This window comes from Mobula birostris, chromosome 3 (genome assembly GCF_030028105.1).
Source record: "Mobula birostris isolate sMobBir1 chromosome 3, sMobBir1.hap1, whole genome shotgun sequence".
Taxonomy (NCBI): domain Eukaryota; kingdom Metazoa; phylum Chordata; class Chondrichthyes; order Myliobatiformes; family Myliobatidae; genus Mobula; species Mobula birostris.
The window spans coordinates 179,207,961-179,225,291 of NC_092372.1; the positions used below are offsets into that span (position 1 = coordinate 179,207,961).

At 40.1% G+C, this 17,331-nt stretch overlaps 1 protein-coding gene across 4 annotated transcripts in view; it reads right to left on the bottom strand.

Annotated features, from left to right (window-relative positions):
* Positions 1-17,331, bottom strand: part of LOC140195457 (cilia- and flagella-associated protein 69-like) — a 174,505-nt gene that overhangs the window by 151,967 nt on the left and 5,207 nt on the right. For all 4 annotated transcript variants that reach the window (XM_072253775.1, XM_072253774.1, XM_072253773.1 and 1 more), the window contains exon 2: positions 10,841-10,903. In XM_072253775.1, the coding sequence (XP_072109876.1) occupies positions 10,841-10,903 (63 nt within the window). The remainder of the gene's footprint in view (positions 1-10,840; positions 10,904-17,331) is intronic.

The window sequence follows — 17,331 nt, forward strand, 5'->3', positions numbered from 1 at the left end:
GGCCATGTATGGACATATCCCAATGGGAGTATGAAGCAGACTTGAAGTGGGTGGCAACCGAGAGATCCTATCTGTTGTGGCGGATGGAGTGGAGGTGCTCGATGAAGCGGTCCCCCAATCTGCATCCGGTTTCACCGAGGTAGAGGAGGCCGCACCGGGAGCACTGGATGCAATAGGTAACCCCAACAGACTCACAAGTGAAGTGTTGCCTCACCTAGAAGGACTGTTTGGGGCCCTGAATGGTGGCAAGAGAGGAGGTGTAGGGACAGGTGTAGCACTTACGCTTACAGGGATAAGTGCCGGACAGGAGATCCGTGGGGAGGGACCGATCCCTGCAGAAAGTGGAGAGGGGTGGAGAGGGAAAGATGTGCTTGGTGGTGGGGTCCTGTTGAAGGTGGCGGAAGTTGCGGAGGATAATGTGCTGGATCTGGAGGCTGGTGGAGTGGTAGGTGAAGACAAGGGGAACTCTGTCCCTGTTGTGGTGGCGGGAGGATGGGGTGAGGGCCGAAGTGTGGGAAATGGAGGAGATGCGGGTGAGGGCATCATTGACGACTGTGTTATGCTAAAAAATCTAGGAGAAGAAGTTCTCTTGAAGTCGCTGCATTTTTATAACAGAGTGTGGGAGGAGGGAAGATTACCAAGTGCCTGGAAAGAAGCAGTAGTAATTCCAATATGGAAACCTGGCAAGGATCCGTCAAAAACCATTAGCTACAGACCAATAGCATTAACATCAAATATATGTAAGATAATGGAAAGGATGAAAACAGAAAGGGCACCGTATGAGCTTGAGAAGAGCAGAAGTTATCAGAGTGGTTTTAGGAAGGGAAGGAATTCTATGGACTCAGTGATAAGGTTAGAGACTGAAATAAGAAAAGCCCAGGCAAATAAAGAATCTGTAGTTGCAGTGTTTTTTTGACATTGAAAAAGCCTATGATATGATGTGGAAGGAAGGATTGTTAATTAAACTGCACAAGATGGGGGTTGGTGGGAGAGTTTTTAATTGGATTAAAGATTTTTTGTTTGGTAGAAAAATTCAAGTTTGGATTGGATTATTGGATTATGAGGAGATTATAGATAGTAGCTACAGGGAGGTAGTTACGCCAGAGGAACAGAGGATGGGAAATTGGGTCACTGTCAGGCGAGGGAAGAGGAAAGGGCAGGCAGAGCTGGGTTCCCCTGTGGCCATTCCCCTCAACAACAAGTATACTGCATTGGATACTGTTGGGGGGGGATGACTTACCTGGGACAAGCTGCAGTAGCTGGATCTCTGGCACTGAGTCTGGCTCTGCAGTGCAGAAGGGAGGGGGGAGAAAGAGGAGAGCGGTAGTGATAGGGGACTCGATAGTTAGAGGTGCAGATAGGAGGTTCTGTGGTCGTGACAGAGAATCCAGGATGGTCTGTTGCCTCCCGGGTGCCAGGGTCAAGGATGTCTCTGATCGATTGCATGACATTCAAGTGGGAGGGTGATCAGCCAGATGTTGTGGTGCACATCGGTACCAATGACATAGCAAGGAAGAGTGAGGAGGTCCAGGAGAGTGAGTATAGAGAGCTTGGTAGGAAGTTGAAAAGCAGGACCTCCAGGGTGGTAATCTCAGGATTGCTACCTGTGCTACGTGCCAGTGAGGGTAAGAATAGGATGCTCTGGAGGATGAACAAGTGGCTGAGGAACTGGTGTAGGGGGCAGGTTTTCAGATTTCAAGATAATTGGGACCTCTTCTGGGGCAGGTGGGACCTGTACAAGAGAGACGGGTTACTCTTGAACTACAGCGGGACCAATATCCTTTCAGGGAGGTTTGTCAGTGCTATTGGGGAGGCTTTAAACTAGATTTGCAGGGGGATGGGAACCAGAGTGCCAGAGCTGACAGTGTGGCTGGGGTGAAAATAAATGATGTTAAAAGTTCAAGCAAATCCGCTAATAGAAAGGTTGTGAGTGGTGGTAAAAATCTTCTGAGGTGTATATATTTCAATGCTAGGAGTATTGCAGGGAAGGCAGATGAGTTGAGGGCGTGGATTGACACGTGGAATGATGACGTTATAGCAATTAGTGAAACTTGGCTACAGGAGGGGCAGGACTGGCAGCTTAATATTCCAGGGTTCCGATGTTTCAGTTGTGATCGAGGCAGAGGAATGAAAGGTGGGGGAGTAGCATTGCTTGTTAGGGAAAATATTACAGCAGTGCTCAGGCAGGACACATTAGAGAGCTTGTCTACTGAGTCCTTATGGGTGGAGCTGAGAAACAGGAAAGGTGTGGCCACATTAGTGGGATTGTATTACAGACCACCCAATAGTCAACGAGAATTGGAAGAGCAAATCTGCAGGGAGATAGCAGGCAACTGCAGGAAACATAAAGTTGTGGTGGTAGGGGATTTTAATTTTCCATATATTGATTGGGACTCCAATATTGTTAGGGGTCTAGATGGTTTAGAGTTTGTAAAATGTGTTCAGGAAAGTTTTCTAAATCAATATATAGAGGGACCAACTAGAGGGGATGCAATATTGGATCTCCTGTTAGGAAACGAGTTAGGACAAGTGACTTTGGTTCCAGTGATCACAACACCATTAGTTTCAACTAGATCATGGACAAGGATAGATCTGGTCCTAGGGTTGATGTTCTTAACTGGAAGAAGGCCAAATTTGAAGAAATGAGAAAGGATCTAAAAAGCGTGGATTGGGACAGGTTGTTCTCTGGCAAGGATGTGATCGGTAGGTGGGAAGCCTTCAAAGGAGAAATTTTGAGAGTGCAGAATTTGTATGTTCCTGTCAGGATTAAAGGCAAAGTGACTAGGAATAAGGAACCTTGGTTCTCAAGGAATATTGCAACTCTGATAAAGAAGAAGGGGGAGTTGTATGACATGTATAGGAAGCAGGGAGTAAATAAAGTGCTTGAGGAGTATAAGAAGTGCAAGAAAATACTTAAGAAAGAAATCAGGAGGGCTAAAAGAAGACATGTGGTTGCCTTGGCAGTCAAAGTGAAGGATAATCTAAAGAGCTTTTACAGGTATATTAAGAGCAAAAGGATTGTAAGGGATAAAATTGGTCCTCTTGAAGATCAGAGTGGTCGGCTATGTGCGGAACCAAAGGAAATGGGGGAGATCTTAAATAGGTTTTTTGCGTCTGTATTTACTAAGGAAACTAGCATGAAGTCTATGGAATTAGGGGAAACAAGTAGTGAGATCATGGAAACTGTACAGATCGAAAAGGAGGAGGTCCTTGCTGTCTTGAGGAAAAGTAAAGTGGATAAATACCCGGGACCTGACAGGGTGTTCCCTCAGACCTTGAAGGAGACTAGTGTTGAAATTGCAGGGGCCCTGGCAGAATTATTTAAAATGTCGCTGTCTACAGGTGAGGTGCCGGAGGATTGGAGAGTGGCTCATATTGTTCCGTTGTTTAAAAAAGGATCGAAAAGTAATCCGGGAAATTATAGGCCGGTAAATTTAACGTCGGTGGTAGGTAAGTTATTGGAGGGAGTACTAAGAGACAGAATCTACAAGCATTTGGATAGACAGGGACTTATTAGGGTGAGTCAACATGGCTTTGTGTGTGATAGGTCATGTTTGACCAATCTGTTGGAGTTTTTCGAGGAGGTTACCAGGAAAGTGGATGAAGGGAAGGCAGTGGATATTGTCTACATGGACTTCAGTAAGGCCTTTGACAAGGTCCCGCATGGGAGATTAGTTAGGAAAATTCAGTTGCTAGGTATACATGGAGAGGTGGTAAATTGGATTAGACATTGGCTCAATGGAAGAAGCCAAAGAGTGGTAGTAGAGAATTGCTTCTCTGAGTGGAGGCCTGTGACTAGTGGTGTGCCACAGGGATCAGTGCTGGGTCCATTGTAATTTGTCATCTATATCAATGATCTGGATGATAATGTAGTAAATTGGATCAGCAAATTTGCTGATGATACAAAAATTGGAGGTGTAGTAGACAGCGAGGAAGGTTTTCAGAGCCTGCAGAGGGACTTGGACCAGCTGGAAAAATGGGATGAAAAATGGCAGATGGAGTTTAATGCAGACAAGTGTGAGGTATTGCATGGTGGAAGGACAAACCAAGGTAGAACATACAAGGTTAATGGTAAGGCACTGAGGAGTGCAGTGGAACAGAGGGATCTGGGAATACAGATACAAAATTCCCTAAAAGTGGCGTCACAGGTTGATAGGGTCGTAAAGAGAGCTTTTGGTACATTGGCCTTTATTAATCGAAGTATTGAGTATAAGAGCTGGAATGTCATGATAAGGTTGTATAAGGCATTGGTGAGGCCGAATCTGGAGTATTGGCTTCAGTTTTGGTCACCAAATTACAGGAAGGATATAAATAAGGTTGAAAGAGTGCAGAGAAGGTTTACAAGGATGTTGCCGGGACTTGAGAAACTCAGTTACAGCGAAAGGTTGAATAGGTTAGGACTTTATTCCCTGGAGCGTAGAAGAATGAGGGGAGATTTGATAGAGGTATATAAAATTATGATGGGTATAGACAGAGTGAATGCAAGCAGGCTTTTTCCACTGAGGCAAGGGGAGAAAAAAACCAGAGGACATGGGTTCAGAGTGAGGGGGGAAAAGTTTAAAGGGAACATTAGGTGGGGCTTCTTCACACAGAGAGTGGTGGGAGTATGGAATGAGCTGCCAGACGAGGTGGTAAATGCGGGTTCTTTTTTAACATTTAAGAAAAAATTGGACAGATACATGGATGGGAGGTGTATGGAGGGATATGGTCCGTGTGCAGGTCAGTGGGACTAGGCAGAAAATGGTTCGGCACAGCCAAGAAGGGCCAAAAGGCCTGTTTCTGTGCTGTAGTTTCTATGGTTCTATAGTTCTATGGATCAGAATTATCAAAACAATACGTAGCGGGAAATGGCACACCTCAAGGTAGTGTGATTAGCCCGTTACTTTTCATCATTATGATCAATGATGTCTTCACAAAGGTACCAGTCACTGTTTGTGGATGATGGGGCCTTGTGGAAAAGAGGCAGGAACATGGAGCATATAATCAGGAAACTACAAGGAGCAATTGATGAAGTGGTGGAGTGGGGTTATGATTGGGGATGTAGATTTTCAGTAGCAAAAACTCGAACTGTATTTTTCACCAGGAAAAGGATTGAGGTAGGGAAGAAGTTAAGAATGTATGGGATTGAATTAGTAAGGGTTGGATCATTTAAATTTCTGGGAGTTATATTTGATTCACGATTAACATGGGCAGACCATAGCAGGAAAGTTGAGGAGAAATGTAAAAAAGTAATAAATGTGATGAGATATTTGACTGGTAGGGAATGGGGAGCAAGTTGTTCAGCGTTGAAGAGAATGTATGTGGCTTTAGTAAGATCTGTGTTAAACTATGGAAATATAGCATATGGATCAGCAGCTAGGTCTCTTATAAGGAAACTGGATGTAATTCAGGCTCAGGCTTTGAGAGTGTGCAATGGGGCTTTTAAAACATCACCAGCATCAGCCCTACAGGTAGAAATGGGAGTAATTCCTTTGGAACTAAGAAGGATGTAATTGATGGCAAACTACTGGGCTAATTTGCAGGGGCACAATGATTCTCACCCTGCTAAAGGAGTGTTGCAGGAGTCCTGGGAAAATGGGAGGTTTCAGAGGGATAACTTTGGTCAGGTAGGGAATGATATTGCTAAAGAATGTGGAGTGTTTGATCTAAGGATAAGTCCTTCAGTAGTTTATCCCGTTGTTCCTCCATGGAAGCTTGTATGACCTGACATAGACTGGCATTTGTTAGAGGTGAAAAGGAAAGGAAAATATAAAACTGATTTGGTAAGTGCATTTAACTGTCATGTGATGGAAAAGTATAGTGATTATACTCAGATTTATATGGATGGTGCTAAGGAACCTGAAACAGGAGTGACAGTGTTTGGGGTGGCTATACCAGCAAAAGAAATTGGAATCAGCAGAAGAACATCTAATAAGTTAGGGGTGTAAACAGTGGAGATGCTGGCAGTGTTGGTTGTGTTGCGATGGGTGGAGAAAGCTAGACAAGTCAAAGCGTTGATATGCTCAGATTCATCCTCAGTTCTAGCATGTTTAAGGTCTTTTCACTCAAACAGTCGGCAAAATGTACTTTATGAAGTCCTTCAGTCAGTCACAAGAATTGCAAATCAGGGAGGTCAGGTAAAATTACTATGGGTTCCAGCACATGTAGGGGTGAAGGGGAATGAGAGGGTGGATGAGTTGGCAAAGAGGGTGTTAAAGAAAGAAAATATAGAAATGCACATTAGTATCAGTAAAGAAGAGGTTAAGTGAGTAATCTGGAAAAAGAATCAACCAAATGTGGCAAGAAAGATGGGACAGGGAGGGGAAAGGGAGGCATTTATATCAAATATAAAAAGGTGTTGCAGGTACTAGGGTAGGTTGTGTATACAGAAGAGAGGAAATTGTGGACTAGGTTAAGGCTGGGGCACTGTGCATTAAACAAAACATTGAAAATGAAAGGGAAACACCAGACAGGATTCTGTGAGGAATTTCAGGAAGAGGAGTCAGTAGAACTTGTAGTTCTGAGTAGCAGAAAGGATGGGATACAGAGAGAGATGATGAGAATTAATCTAAGGGAATTGGGGGTGCAGGAATTCACACTAAAGGGGTTGCTGGGTATGGGTGAGAGAGCACAGGTTAGGGTACTTTTTAGCTTTCTTAAGGGGTACAGGGGTTTTTTTTATAGGATATGACGGATAAGCAGGAATAGGGTACTTGGATGGCCAAAGATGGGAGGATAAAGCGTAGGTTAGGGTATGTGTGTGTGAGTGATTGGGTGAAGGGATTTAGAATGTAAGTCTATTGCACACTCCAGAGCAGAAGGTGGCAGTAATGCACCATTAAGCTGGGTGCCAACTGCCGTAAAACAAGATGGGGGGGGGGGGGGGAGGGAAAGAGAGTGAGATATATATATATATATATATATATATACATACATACATATATATATATCCAACTGCTGGTGAGTCAGTATCCTGGCAAAAACTACACTATGAAGGCAAAAGAACACTCCAAGCAACTCTGTGAAAAGGTTATTGAAAAACACAAGTCAAGAGGCGCATACAAGAAAATTTCTAGGTCTCTGAATATCCCACGGAATACAGGTAAGTCAGTCATCAAGAAATAGAAAGAATATGGCATAGCTATAGATCCATCTAGATCAGATAGTCCTCAAAAACTGAGTGACCATGCAAGAAGAGATCTAGTGATGGAGGCCACCAAGAGATCTGGAGGGGTTACAAGCTTCAGTGGCTGAGATGGGAGACTGTGCAAATGACTATTGCCCAGGTGCTTCAGTAGTTGCAGCTTTATGGGAGGGTAACAAAGAGAAAGCCACTGTTGGGGGGGGGGGAAACTCACATGAAATCAGGGCTAGGGTTTTCAGAAGGTAAGTGGGAGACTCTGAAGACAGCTGGAAGAAGCTTCTATGGTCTGATGAAACCAAAATTGAGCTATTGGCCATCAGACTAAACACTACATTTGGTATAAGCCAGCCAAACACTACACATCATCAAAAACACACCCATCTCTACCGTGAAACATGGTGGATGCATCACACTGTGGGGATGCTTCATTGCACCAGGCCCTGGAAGGCTTGTGAAGGTAGAGGGTACATTGAATGCAACAAAATACAGGGAAATCCTGGAGGAAAACCTAATGCAGTCTGCAAAAGAACTGCGACTTTGAAGAATGTTTGTTTTCCAGCAAGACAATGACCCCAAGGATAATGCCAAAGCTTCAAATGAATGGCTTAAAAACAACGGAATGAATGTCCTGGAGGGGCAAAGTCAGAGTCCGGACCCTATCCAATTGAGACTTAGTGGCTGAAATTGAAAAGGGCTGTTCACTCATGATCCCCATGCAATCTGACAGAGCCCGAGCAGTTTTGTAAAGAATCTTTGTGGGGGGAGGGGAAGGAAATTGCAATGCCCAGATGTGCAAAGCTGATGGAGACCTATCCACACAGACTAGAACTAGGGGACATAGCCTCCAGATTAGGGGAGTAGATTTAGGACGGCAATAAGAAAGAACTGCTTTTCCCAGAGAGTGGTGAATCTGTGGAATTCTCTGCCCAATTAAACTGTGGAGGCTATCTCAGTAAATGTATTTAAGACAAGATTGGATAGATTTTTGCATAGTAGGGGAATTAAGGGTTATGGGGGAAAAGCAGGTAAGTGGAGATGAGTGCATGGCCAGATCAGCCATGATCTTATTGAATGGTGGAACAGGTTCAACCAGCCAGATGGCCTGCTCCTGCTCCTATTTCTTATGTTCTTATGTTGACTCATTGCTACCAAACGTGCATCTACTAAATACTGGCTTGAAGTGGGGTGAGTAATTATGCAATTAGTTGATTTGTGTTTAATAACTGTAATAAATTTAGACTAGTTTGTAGAAATTTGTTTTCACTTTGATACAAGTCTTTTTCTGTTGATCAGTGTCAAAAATGATAATGATGATGATGACGTTGACTCAGACCTGAGAGGTCAGCGTCGGGCATTTTCATGCCTTACAAGGCGCAGTAAGTGTCAAAAAACCAAATTCCATCCATTGTGATTCAATGTAGTAAAACACTAAAACAGGAAAACTTCCAAGGAAAGGGGGGAATAGTTTCAATAGGCACTGTACCTGTTCAAACTTCTCTTAAGCATTGAAATCAAGCCTGCATGCACCACTTGCACTGGCAGCTCGTTCCATACTCATGGTCCTCTGAATGAAGAAATTTCCTCTTATATTGCCCTTAAACTTTTCGCCTTTTAATCTTAATCCATGACCTCTAGTTGTAGCCGAATGCAATCTCAGTGAAAAAAGCCTAGTTACGTTTGCCCTATCTCTATCCTTCATAATTTTGTGTAGTTCTATCAAATCTCCCCTCAATCTTCTATGTTTCAAAGAATAAAGTCCTAACTTATTCAATCTTTCCTTGTAACTCAGGTCCTCCAGACCCGGCAACATCCTTGTAAATTTTCTCTGTACTCTTTCAACCTTATTTATCTTTCCTGTAGGTAGGTGACCAAAACTGCACAGAATTCTCTAAATTAGGCTTCCCTATCATATTTTCAACTTCAACATAACATCCCATCTCCTGTACTTAATGCTTTGATTTATGAAGGCCAATGTGCCAAAAGCTTTCTTTATAATGCCATGTACCTGTGATACCACTTTCAGTGGATTATGGATCCTGTGTTCCCAGATCCCTTTGTTCTACAGCACTCCTCAGTACCCTACCATTCACTGTGTAAAACCCACCTAGGCTGGTCCTACTGAAGTGCAACAGAGTGTACTTGTCGGCATTAAATTCCACCTGCCATTTTTTTCCAGCTCATTTTTTCCAGCTGGTCTAGATTCTGCTGCAAGCTTTGATAGTCTTCCTTGCTGTCCACTACATCCTCATTCTTGGTGTCATCTGCAAATATATTGCTCCAGTTAACCACATTATCATCCAGATCATTGATATAATGACAAGTAACAACGGATGCAGCACCGATCCCTGCGGCACTCCACTAGTCACTGACCTCCAGTCAGAGGCAACCATCTGCTACTACTCTGGTTCTCTCACAAAGTCAATGTCTAATCTGATTTACTACCTCATCATGAATGCCGGGCAACTGAAACTTCTTGACCAACCTCCAATGTGGGACCATGTCAAATGCCTTGCTAAAAGTCCATGTAGATAACATCAATTGCCTTGCCTTCGTCAACTTTCCTGGTAACTTTCTCGAACCTCTAAGACTGGTTAGACATGACCTATCACACATGAAGCTATGCTGACGATCCCTAATCAGTCCATATTTATCTAAATACTCATATCCAGCCTCTTAGAATACCTTCCAACTTACCAGTGTTGGTAAGTTCAAGGAATGGACTTAAAGGTAAAAGCAATTCACTCTTTGTATGAAATGTTGCATTTCTGATGGAAAAATTTGACAGCATAAATAATACCCCAGAATGATAAACTGCAGACTGACTTGGATGCAAGTTGACTGAACAAGAGAGACATTTGTTTTTTGGAAGGATGTGGCCTTGCACTGGAGAGAAAATAAGATTTTAGTTACGGGGAGTGATTGGATAAGCTGGATCAAAGGAGGCTGAGGGGTGATCTGATAGAAGTGTGTATGATTATGACAAGTACATATAGGGTAGATAGTCAAATTAGTTTTTCCCATGGTAGGGGAAATTGAGTACAGTTACATGGAGTGCTGCACAAGAATGCAGAATCTATCATCAAGACACTCAGCAACCAATCCAGGCTCTCTTGGTTGTTTGTCAGTATTTATCTGGTTATGCAGTTTTTCATAAAATTTTATTGTATTTCTCTTTTTCCTGTAAATGTCTACAAGCAAATGTATCTCAGGTTAGTAAATAGTAACATACATATTTTAATAATAAATTTACTTTGAACTTTAGAGAATCAAAAAGGGAACATAGGTTTAAGGAAGACCATTAGTTTGAGAGGAAAGGGTATTAAAAGGGATCTAAGAGGCAAGATTTTTTTTTTTTTACGGTGATTAATGTTTGGGATACACTGCCAGAGGAAGTGGTGCAACCAGATAAAAGCACTGCGTTTATGGAAGGCAGAGTAAGATACAATTCCTATGCATGGAAATTGGATTGGTGCGGATGAACAAAAATGGTTGTCATGGATGTGGTGGGCAAATTAGCTGTTTTTCTTGCTGCATGACTAACAACTCAATAAAAATAGCCACTTAATGAAGATAATAGAATTCTCAACTTCATTTTATGACAGATGCAATACAAGAAATGGTTGATAATGTATGCAGTCTTAATAATACTTTAGGGTACAATGTACAAAATAATATAAAGATGGAGATATAATTAGATTTTTCTTGTGAGTTACTCACTGAGTATTTATCTTCTATTAGATCAGCAACACGATTTACGTCCAAAGGCCTTGGGTATACATCCTATTAAATAAGGAGATGAAATATGTTGAGTTATTTTTTAATTGACTTGGTTTACAAGTAAGCTTACCAAAGGGATTGAGACATTTTTGTAAGGTTTAAAGTTCTGTGTAACCAACTTGTCTCATTTTGAAAAAGAAATTGTGGAAGATTGTAAATGAGAAATAAGCCTGTAGGTCAAGAACGCAATTGTAATTCCATTTTAGGAATAAGGTACGGCAAGCTATAGTATCTTTAAAGTCATCTAATCCAATATGATAATTAAACATTTTACTCAAATAGCAGATGCAGATTAAAATTTAAATATTGCTAGAGTAACCATGAAAATGTGCTAAAAAGGTTATACTCCACTTCTGAAATTTGGTTTTATTGATTTTAATGACAAAGACCAATTTCTGAAACTAAGTGTTTATAATTTTTGTGAATCTTTCTCAAAATAAAAATTGCCATTATTCTTTTTATTATTATGTTGTTCATAATTTTTTCTGCAATGACTCCATGCATTGAAAATGGTGTTCACAATCATAACCCAGGTATGAACAGAAGTAACGAATTTTAGTGTGAAGAAACAACTAATAACCCTCAACATCAAAACAATTGTCAACCAAGTAGTGTTAGAATATCCTACCCAAACAAGGTGAGATATAAATCTTTTGTGTGGCAAAGGTCAAACCTAACTGAAAATGAGTAATTGTGAAGCTGGAGATGGTTATTGATGGATGTCTTCAGGGATGTGTTCTTAGTTCAATTGTTGCTTCTCCATCAAAAACTTCATAACACTATACTTGAAGCAGATTTTTACAGGAAGCATCTGAATATATGGAATTTTACTATTTTTAAGATTTTAATAAAACTTTTATTATTCATTCAAGGAATGTGGGCTGGATACAATTGAAGTGCCTTGATCAGAAACGTCAATGGTCATAGATGGGGTGTCGATCAATTAGATTCTATGTCCTTTAGGAATACTGTTGAAGTCACACACATTTAGGCAAGTGGAAAGTATTTCATCACATTTTTGATTTGAACCTTGTAAATAGTAAACACTATTTGGGAGTTAGGAGGTGAAGACTCGCTGTAAAATTCCTAGTCCTTTAACTATTCTCATAGCCACATTCCATTGAATAAAATCTGGCCCAAAATTAAATTCTTCTAAAGTTTTGAATAAATAATTCCATTCAACTTGATCAAAAGCCTTCTCAGCATCTAAAGAAATCACAAATTCTGATATCTCGTTCGAAGGGGAATAAACAATGTTTAATAAACGACGAATATTAAACTGGGAATATCTTTTTTTTAATAAATCCCGTCCGATCATCAGAAGTGATAGATGGTAAGATATTTAAAATTCTATGGGCCAGAACTTTAGATAGGATTTTAGTATCAACGTTAATTAAAGAGATTGGTCTGCATGAACAGCATTCAGTTGGATTTTTATTCTTTTTAAGAATAAGCGAAATAAAAGCTTCATAAAAAGATTGCGGCAACCTACCCAACTTAAAGGAGTCCGAAAAAAAACTGCACATAAATGAGGTATAAGCAGTGAGGAAAAAGCCTTATAAAATTCTGCAGAAAATCCATCAAGACCCGGAGCCTTCCCCGATTGCAAGGAACGTACAGCCTCGGCAATTTCCTCATACAAAATAGGTTGATCCAACTGTTTTCGGTTACCAACAGAAAGTGTAGGAATGTTTAATTGGTCTAAAAATTATTCATTACAGTGTTATCTTTGGGAGGGTCAGAACTATAAAGTTTAGAATAAAATTCTTCAAAAATATCGTTTATTTCTAAATGGTCAGTTGTCCTATCACCATTGGCTTTACAAATTTCTTTAATTTGCCATTTAGGTATAAAGGTTTTTAACTGGTAGCCAATAATTTACCTGTTTTGTCTCCGTAGATATAAAATTGACGTATTTTTTAAAAGTTGAGTTTCAATTGGATATGTTAAAAGAAGATCATATTTAGTTTGAATTTCAACATGCCTTTTATATAAAGCAGGACCTGGAGCCAAGGCATATTTTTGGTCTAATTGTTTTAACTGATTAGCTAACTCAATTCTCTCTTTATTGGCTTTTTTCTTGACACTTGCAGTATAGGAAATAATTTGACCTCTAATAAAAGCTGTAAAGGAATCCCATATAATAAGACTAGAAGTCTTCTCCAAAGTATTCTCTTCAAAGAAAAAAGAATAATTTGTCTCTCCAGAAATTTTCAGAAATCTTTATCAGATAGCAAAGTTAAATTAAAATGCCAAGATCAGTTTATTTGAGGAAGACCAGGGAGATTTAAAGATAAAAGCACCAGAGCATGATCTGAAACAGCAATTTCCTTATATTCGCAGGATCGAACTAAAGGAATCATTTGACTATCAATGAAAAAGTAATCAATCCTGGAATACGTATGATGGACATGAGAAAAAAATGAATACTCCTTATCGAGTGGATATAAGAAACACCATACATCAACAATACCACATTTCATTAAAAAAGATTGAATAAACAAAGCTGATTTATTAGGTGTCACTGTTTTAAAGGATGATCTATCTAAAACTGGATCTAACCAGCAATTAAAATCTCCTCCCATCACCAATGAGTAAAGGCTCAAATCTGGCAGAAACGGGGGAAAGAATGCTCAAAAAATCCTGGATCATCTGTATTCGGAGCATACAGATTGGTAAATACCATTAACTTATTATCTAATTTCCCTGACACTATGACAAAACACCCATTAGTATCAGACACTGCTTTATGTTGGACAAAGGGAACTGTACTATCCATAAAGATTGAAACTCCCCTAGACGTAGCCTGAAATGAAGAGTAAAAATGATATCCATTCCATCTACTGAAAAGACGTAAGTTGTCAAAATTACATGCGTGTGTTTCTTGCAAAAATTTTTAAAATATAAATAAATAATTGGGGCCTTAAGTTTTTAATATAGGCAAAAAATCTTATTCTGCTTCACAGGGTGATTTAATCCTTTCACGTTAAGACTGAGTAAGTTAATAGTATGACCCATTATTAATACTATTTAACAGAGAAATTAAAGTAATAACCAGTAAAATGGACATTAAAACCAAAGAATAAATCTTGAAATAGGGTAACCAAGCAAGAGATTTGGCTAACATCCCAAGACAGCTCCCAGAAAGAGACACCCCCACCTCCCCCCTCCCAAAGTCAGAAGGCCAGCCAAAAGAAGGCTGGCAGCTACAGCTAATGACATCACCCTCCCAAAACAACCTACTGATTAAATTATTTTGTCTATTTCCTTCTGCTAAGGCCCTTACTAATTTTCAGTATTCCAAACCTTTTAAACTTCAGTGTGGAACTAGACAAGGTTGTCCCTTGAGCCCTTTTCCCTTTGACTTGGCTTTAGAACACTTAGCCATTGCTTTTTGAGAATCTAATGATATTATTATTAGATATAATGATCTAATGATAGGGGACAAGCTCTCCTCTACAATCACTCTGAGCACCGGTGCCCCACAAGGCTGTGTACTCAGCCCCCTGCTGTACTCACTGTACATCTATGACTGTGTAGCCAAGTTTCCATCAAACTCAATATATAACTTTGCTGATGACACAACAATTGTAGGCCGTATCTCGGGTAATGATGAGTTTGAGTACAGAGAGGAAATTAAGAACCTGGTGGCATGGTGCGAAGACAATAACCTATCCCTCAACGTCAGCAAGACGAAGGAATTGGTTGTTGACTTCAGAAGGAGTAGCGGACCGCACGACCCAATTTACATCGGTGGTGCGCAAGTGGAACAGGTCAAAAGCTTTATGTTCCTCCGGGTCAATATCACAAATGACCTGACTTGGTCCAACCAAGCAGAGTTCACTGCCAAGAAGGCCTACCAGCGCCTTTACTTCCTGAGAAAACTAAAGAAATTTGGCCTGTCCCCTAAAACCCTCACTAATTTTTATAGATGCACCGTAGAAAGCATTCTTCTAGGGTGCATCACAACCTGGTATGGAAGTTGTCCTGTCCAAGACCGAAAGAAGCTGCAGAAGATCGTGAACATGGCGCAGCATATCACACAAACCAATCTACCGTCCGTGGACTCACTTTACACCGCAGGCTGTCGGAGCAGTGCTGCCAGGATAATCAAGGACAAGACCCACCCAGCCAATACACTCTTTGTCCCTCTTCCCTCCGGGAGAAGGTTCAGGATTTTGAAGACTTGTATGGCCAGATTTGGGAACAGCTTCTTTCCAACTGTGATGACTGCTGAATGGATCCTGACCCGGATCTGGGCTGTACCCTCCAACTATCTGGACCTGTCTCTCAGTTTTTTTGCACTACCTTACTTCCCATTTTTCTATTTTCTATTTATGATTTATAATTTAAATGTTTAATATTTACTAATTTTAACTATTTTAATATGTTTAATATTTATAATCCAGGGAGTGTGAAGCGCAGAATCAAATGTCGCTGTGATGATTGTACATTCTAGTACCAATTGTTTGGTGACAATAAAGTATAAAGTATTACTGGTATTCTAAGGAGAGGAAATGTTCATAAAGCTTCCCTTTATGCTGATGACCTATTGCTTTTTATTTCTAATGTTGAGACTCCATTACCTCCTGTGCTTTCTCTACTTTCTTGTTTTAGCCAGTTTTCAGGTTACAAACTGAATTTACCTAAGAGTGAACTTTTTCCTCTGTAATTTGTTATCAATTAATACTAACCTTCCTTATAAAATTGTAAGAAATCAATTTACCTATTTGGGTGTAACAATTACCAAGAATTATAAATACCTATTTAATGAAAACTTTCTTACCTTACATAATTTTGTAAAAAGGACGCTATCAGACTGGTCGCCTTTTTCGCTATCCTTGATAGGCTGAATTAACTGTATTAAGATGAATATTTTACCTAAATTTATATACCTTTTTCAGGCATTACCCATTTTTATTCCTATTATATCTATTATATCTTCTCATATATGGGAAAACAAACATTCTCGATTAAATAAAGTTCATCTTCAGAAATCTAAGAAGAATGGAGGTTTAGTTTTACCAAATTTCAGTGTAGCCTCCTGGTAAGCCTCAGGCTCGCTCACCTCACTTTCGTCTAGGGGGAGCAGCCTTCGGCCCTGCCAAACTATACAATCAAGTTTGTGTGGATGCTGTGTGATGTACTCCACCACGTCAAAAAACAGACAGTACACCATATTGATTAAATGATTACACTTTATAACTCTTACTTTGACTATGTGGATAGTAAAGGACCAAAATAAGAACTGTTTAACTGTTTTAAAAAAAAGAAAAAGGTGCCATTATTATTAACCAGTTTGTGCACAGATCATTGGAGTTCTTACAGAACCAGGTCCCCCTTCCTCCAGTCGATGTCCTCCGAACTCCGCTGACCCACGAATGGGACCACCCTCGGTGATCGACCAAACGCTCTACTCGAGTTTGTCGTGGTCTCCTCTCCTCGCCGAAGACCCTGGGCCTCGGACTCCCGCTCGGGGTCCGTTCCATCGCCCAGCTTACAGCATCGCGTCTCCTCTCTCTGTCCCCATCGCGCCTTCTCCCCAAAGCCCGCAAACACAATACCTTACAGACACATAAGAAAGAATAACAACTATCCCAATTGTTTAGCAAATGAATACAATTCTCCATATCAGTAATTATGACCCAAACAAGCTGCTACCGTTAACTCAGCAGTTAACATTACAGAGAAGCTATTTTATTATAACATAACAAAGAAGCCATTTTATTAGCCTTAGCAGTCACATTAAAAAAGAAACCCCTTACATTAGGTTTTATTATTGGGCAGTCAATATATGAAATCTTACGTTTTGGACATATTATATTAACCGTGAGTACTGTCCGATATGGGTTTCTTTAGAAGCTAACTCTGTTAATAAATTTTCTATTATTTCTCTTCTCAGACCCTCACTCCCTTTATCCTTTATTAAACTAACTGAAAATTTGGTAGTTAGACATACTTTGAGGATCTGGGTACAATTTAGGAAACTCTTTGGTCTATTGAGATTTTCTCTGTCTAGTCCCATTTATTCTATTCTTTTTTAAAACTTCGATGAGCGATTCAGTTTTTAAAGAATGGGATAGATTGGGTATTAAATGCTTCCAGGATTTGTTTATTGGAGGAAGTCTCCTGTTTGAGCAAATGTCAGCTAAATATAGTTTACCCAAAAATCACTTCTTTCATTATTTACAAATTAGAGACTTTCTGCATTCTCAACTATATACATTTCCTATAAGTCCCGGTGTAATTTTTAATTTGAAACCTTTTTATAATGGTTCAATATCCAATATTTATGGTATGTTGCTAGGAATGAGAAATGTTCCTATAGACAAAATTAATAATCTTTGGGAACAAGATTTACAGACCTCAATCTCTGAGGAAACTTGGAATGAAATTTTTAAATTGGTTAACACTTCATCGTTATGTGCCCG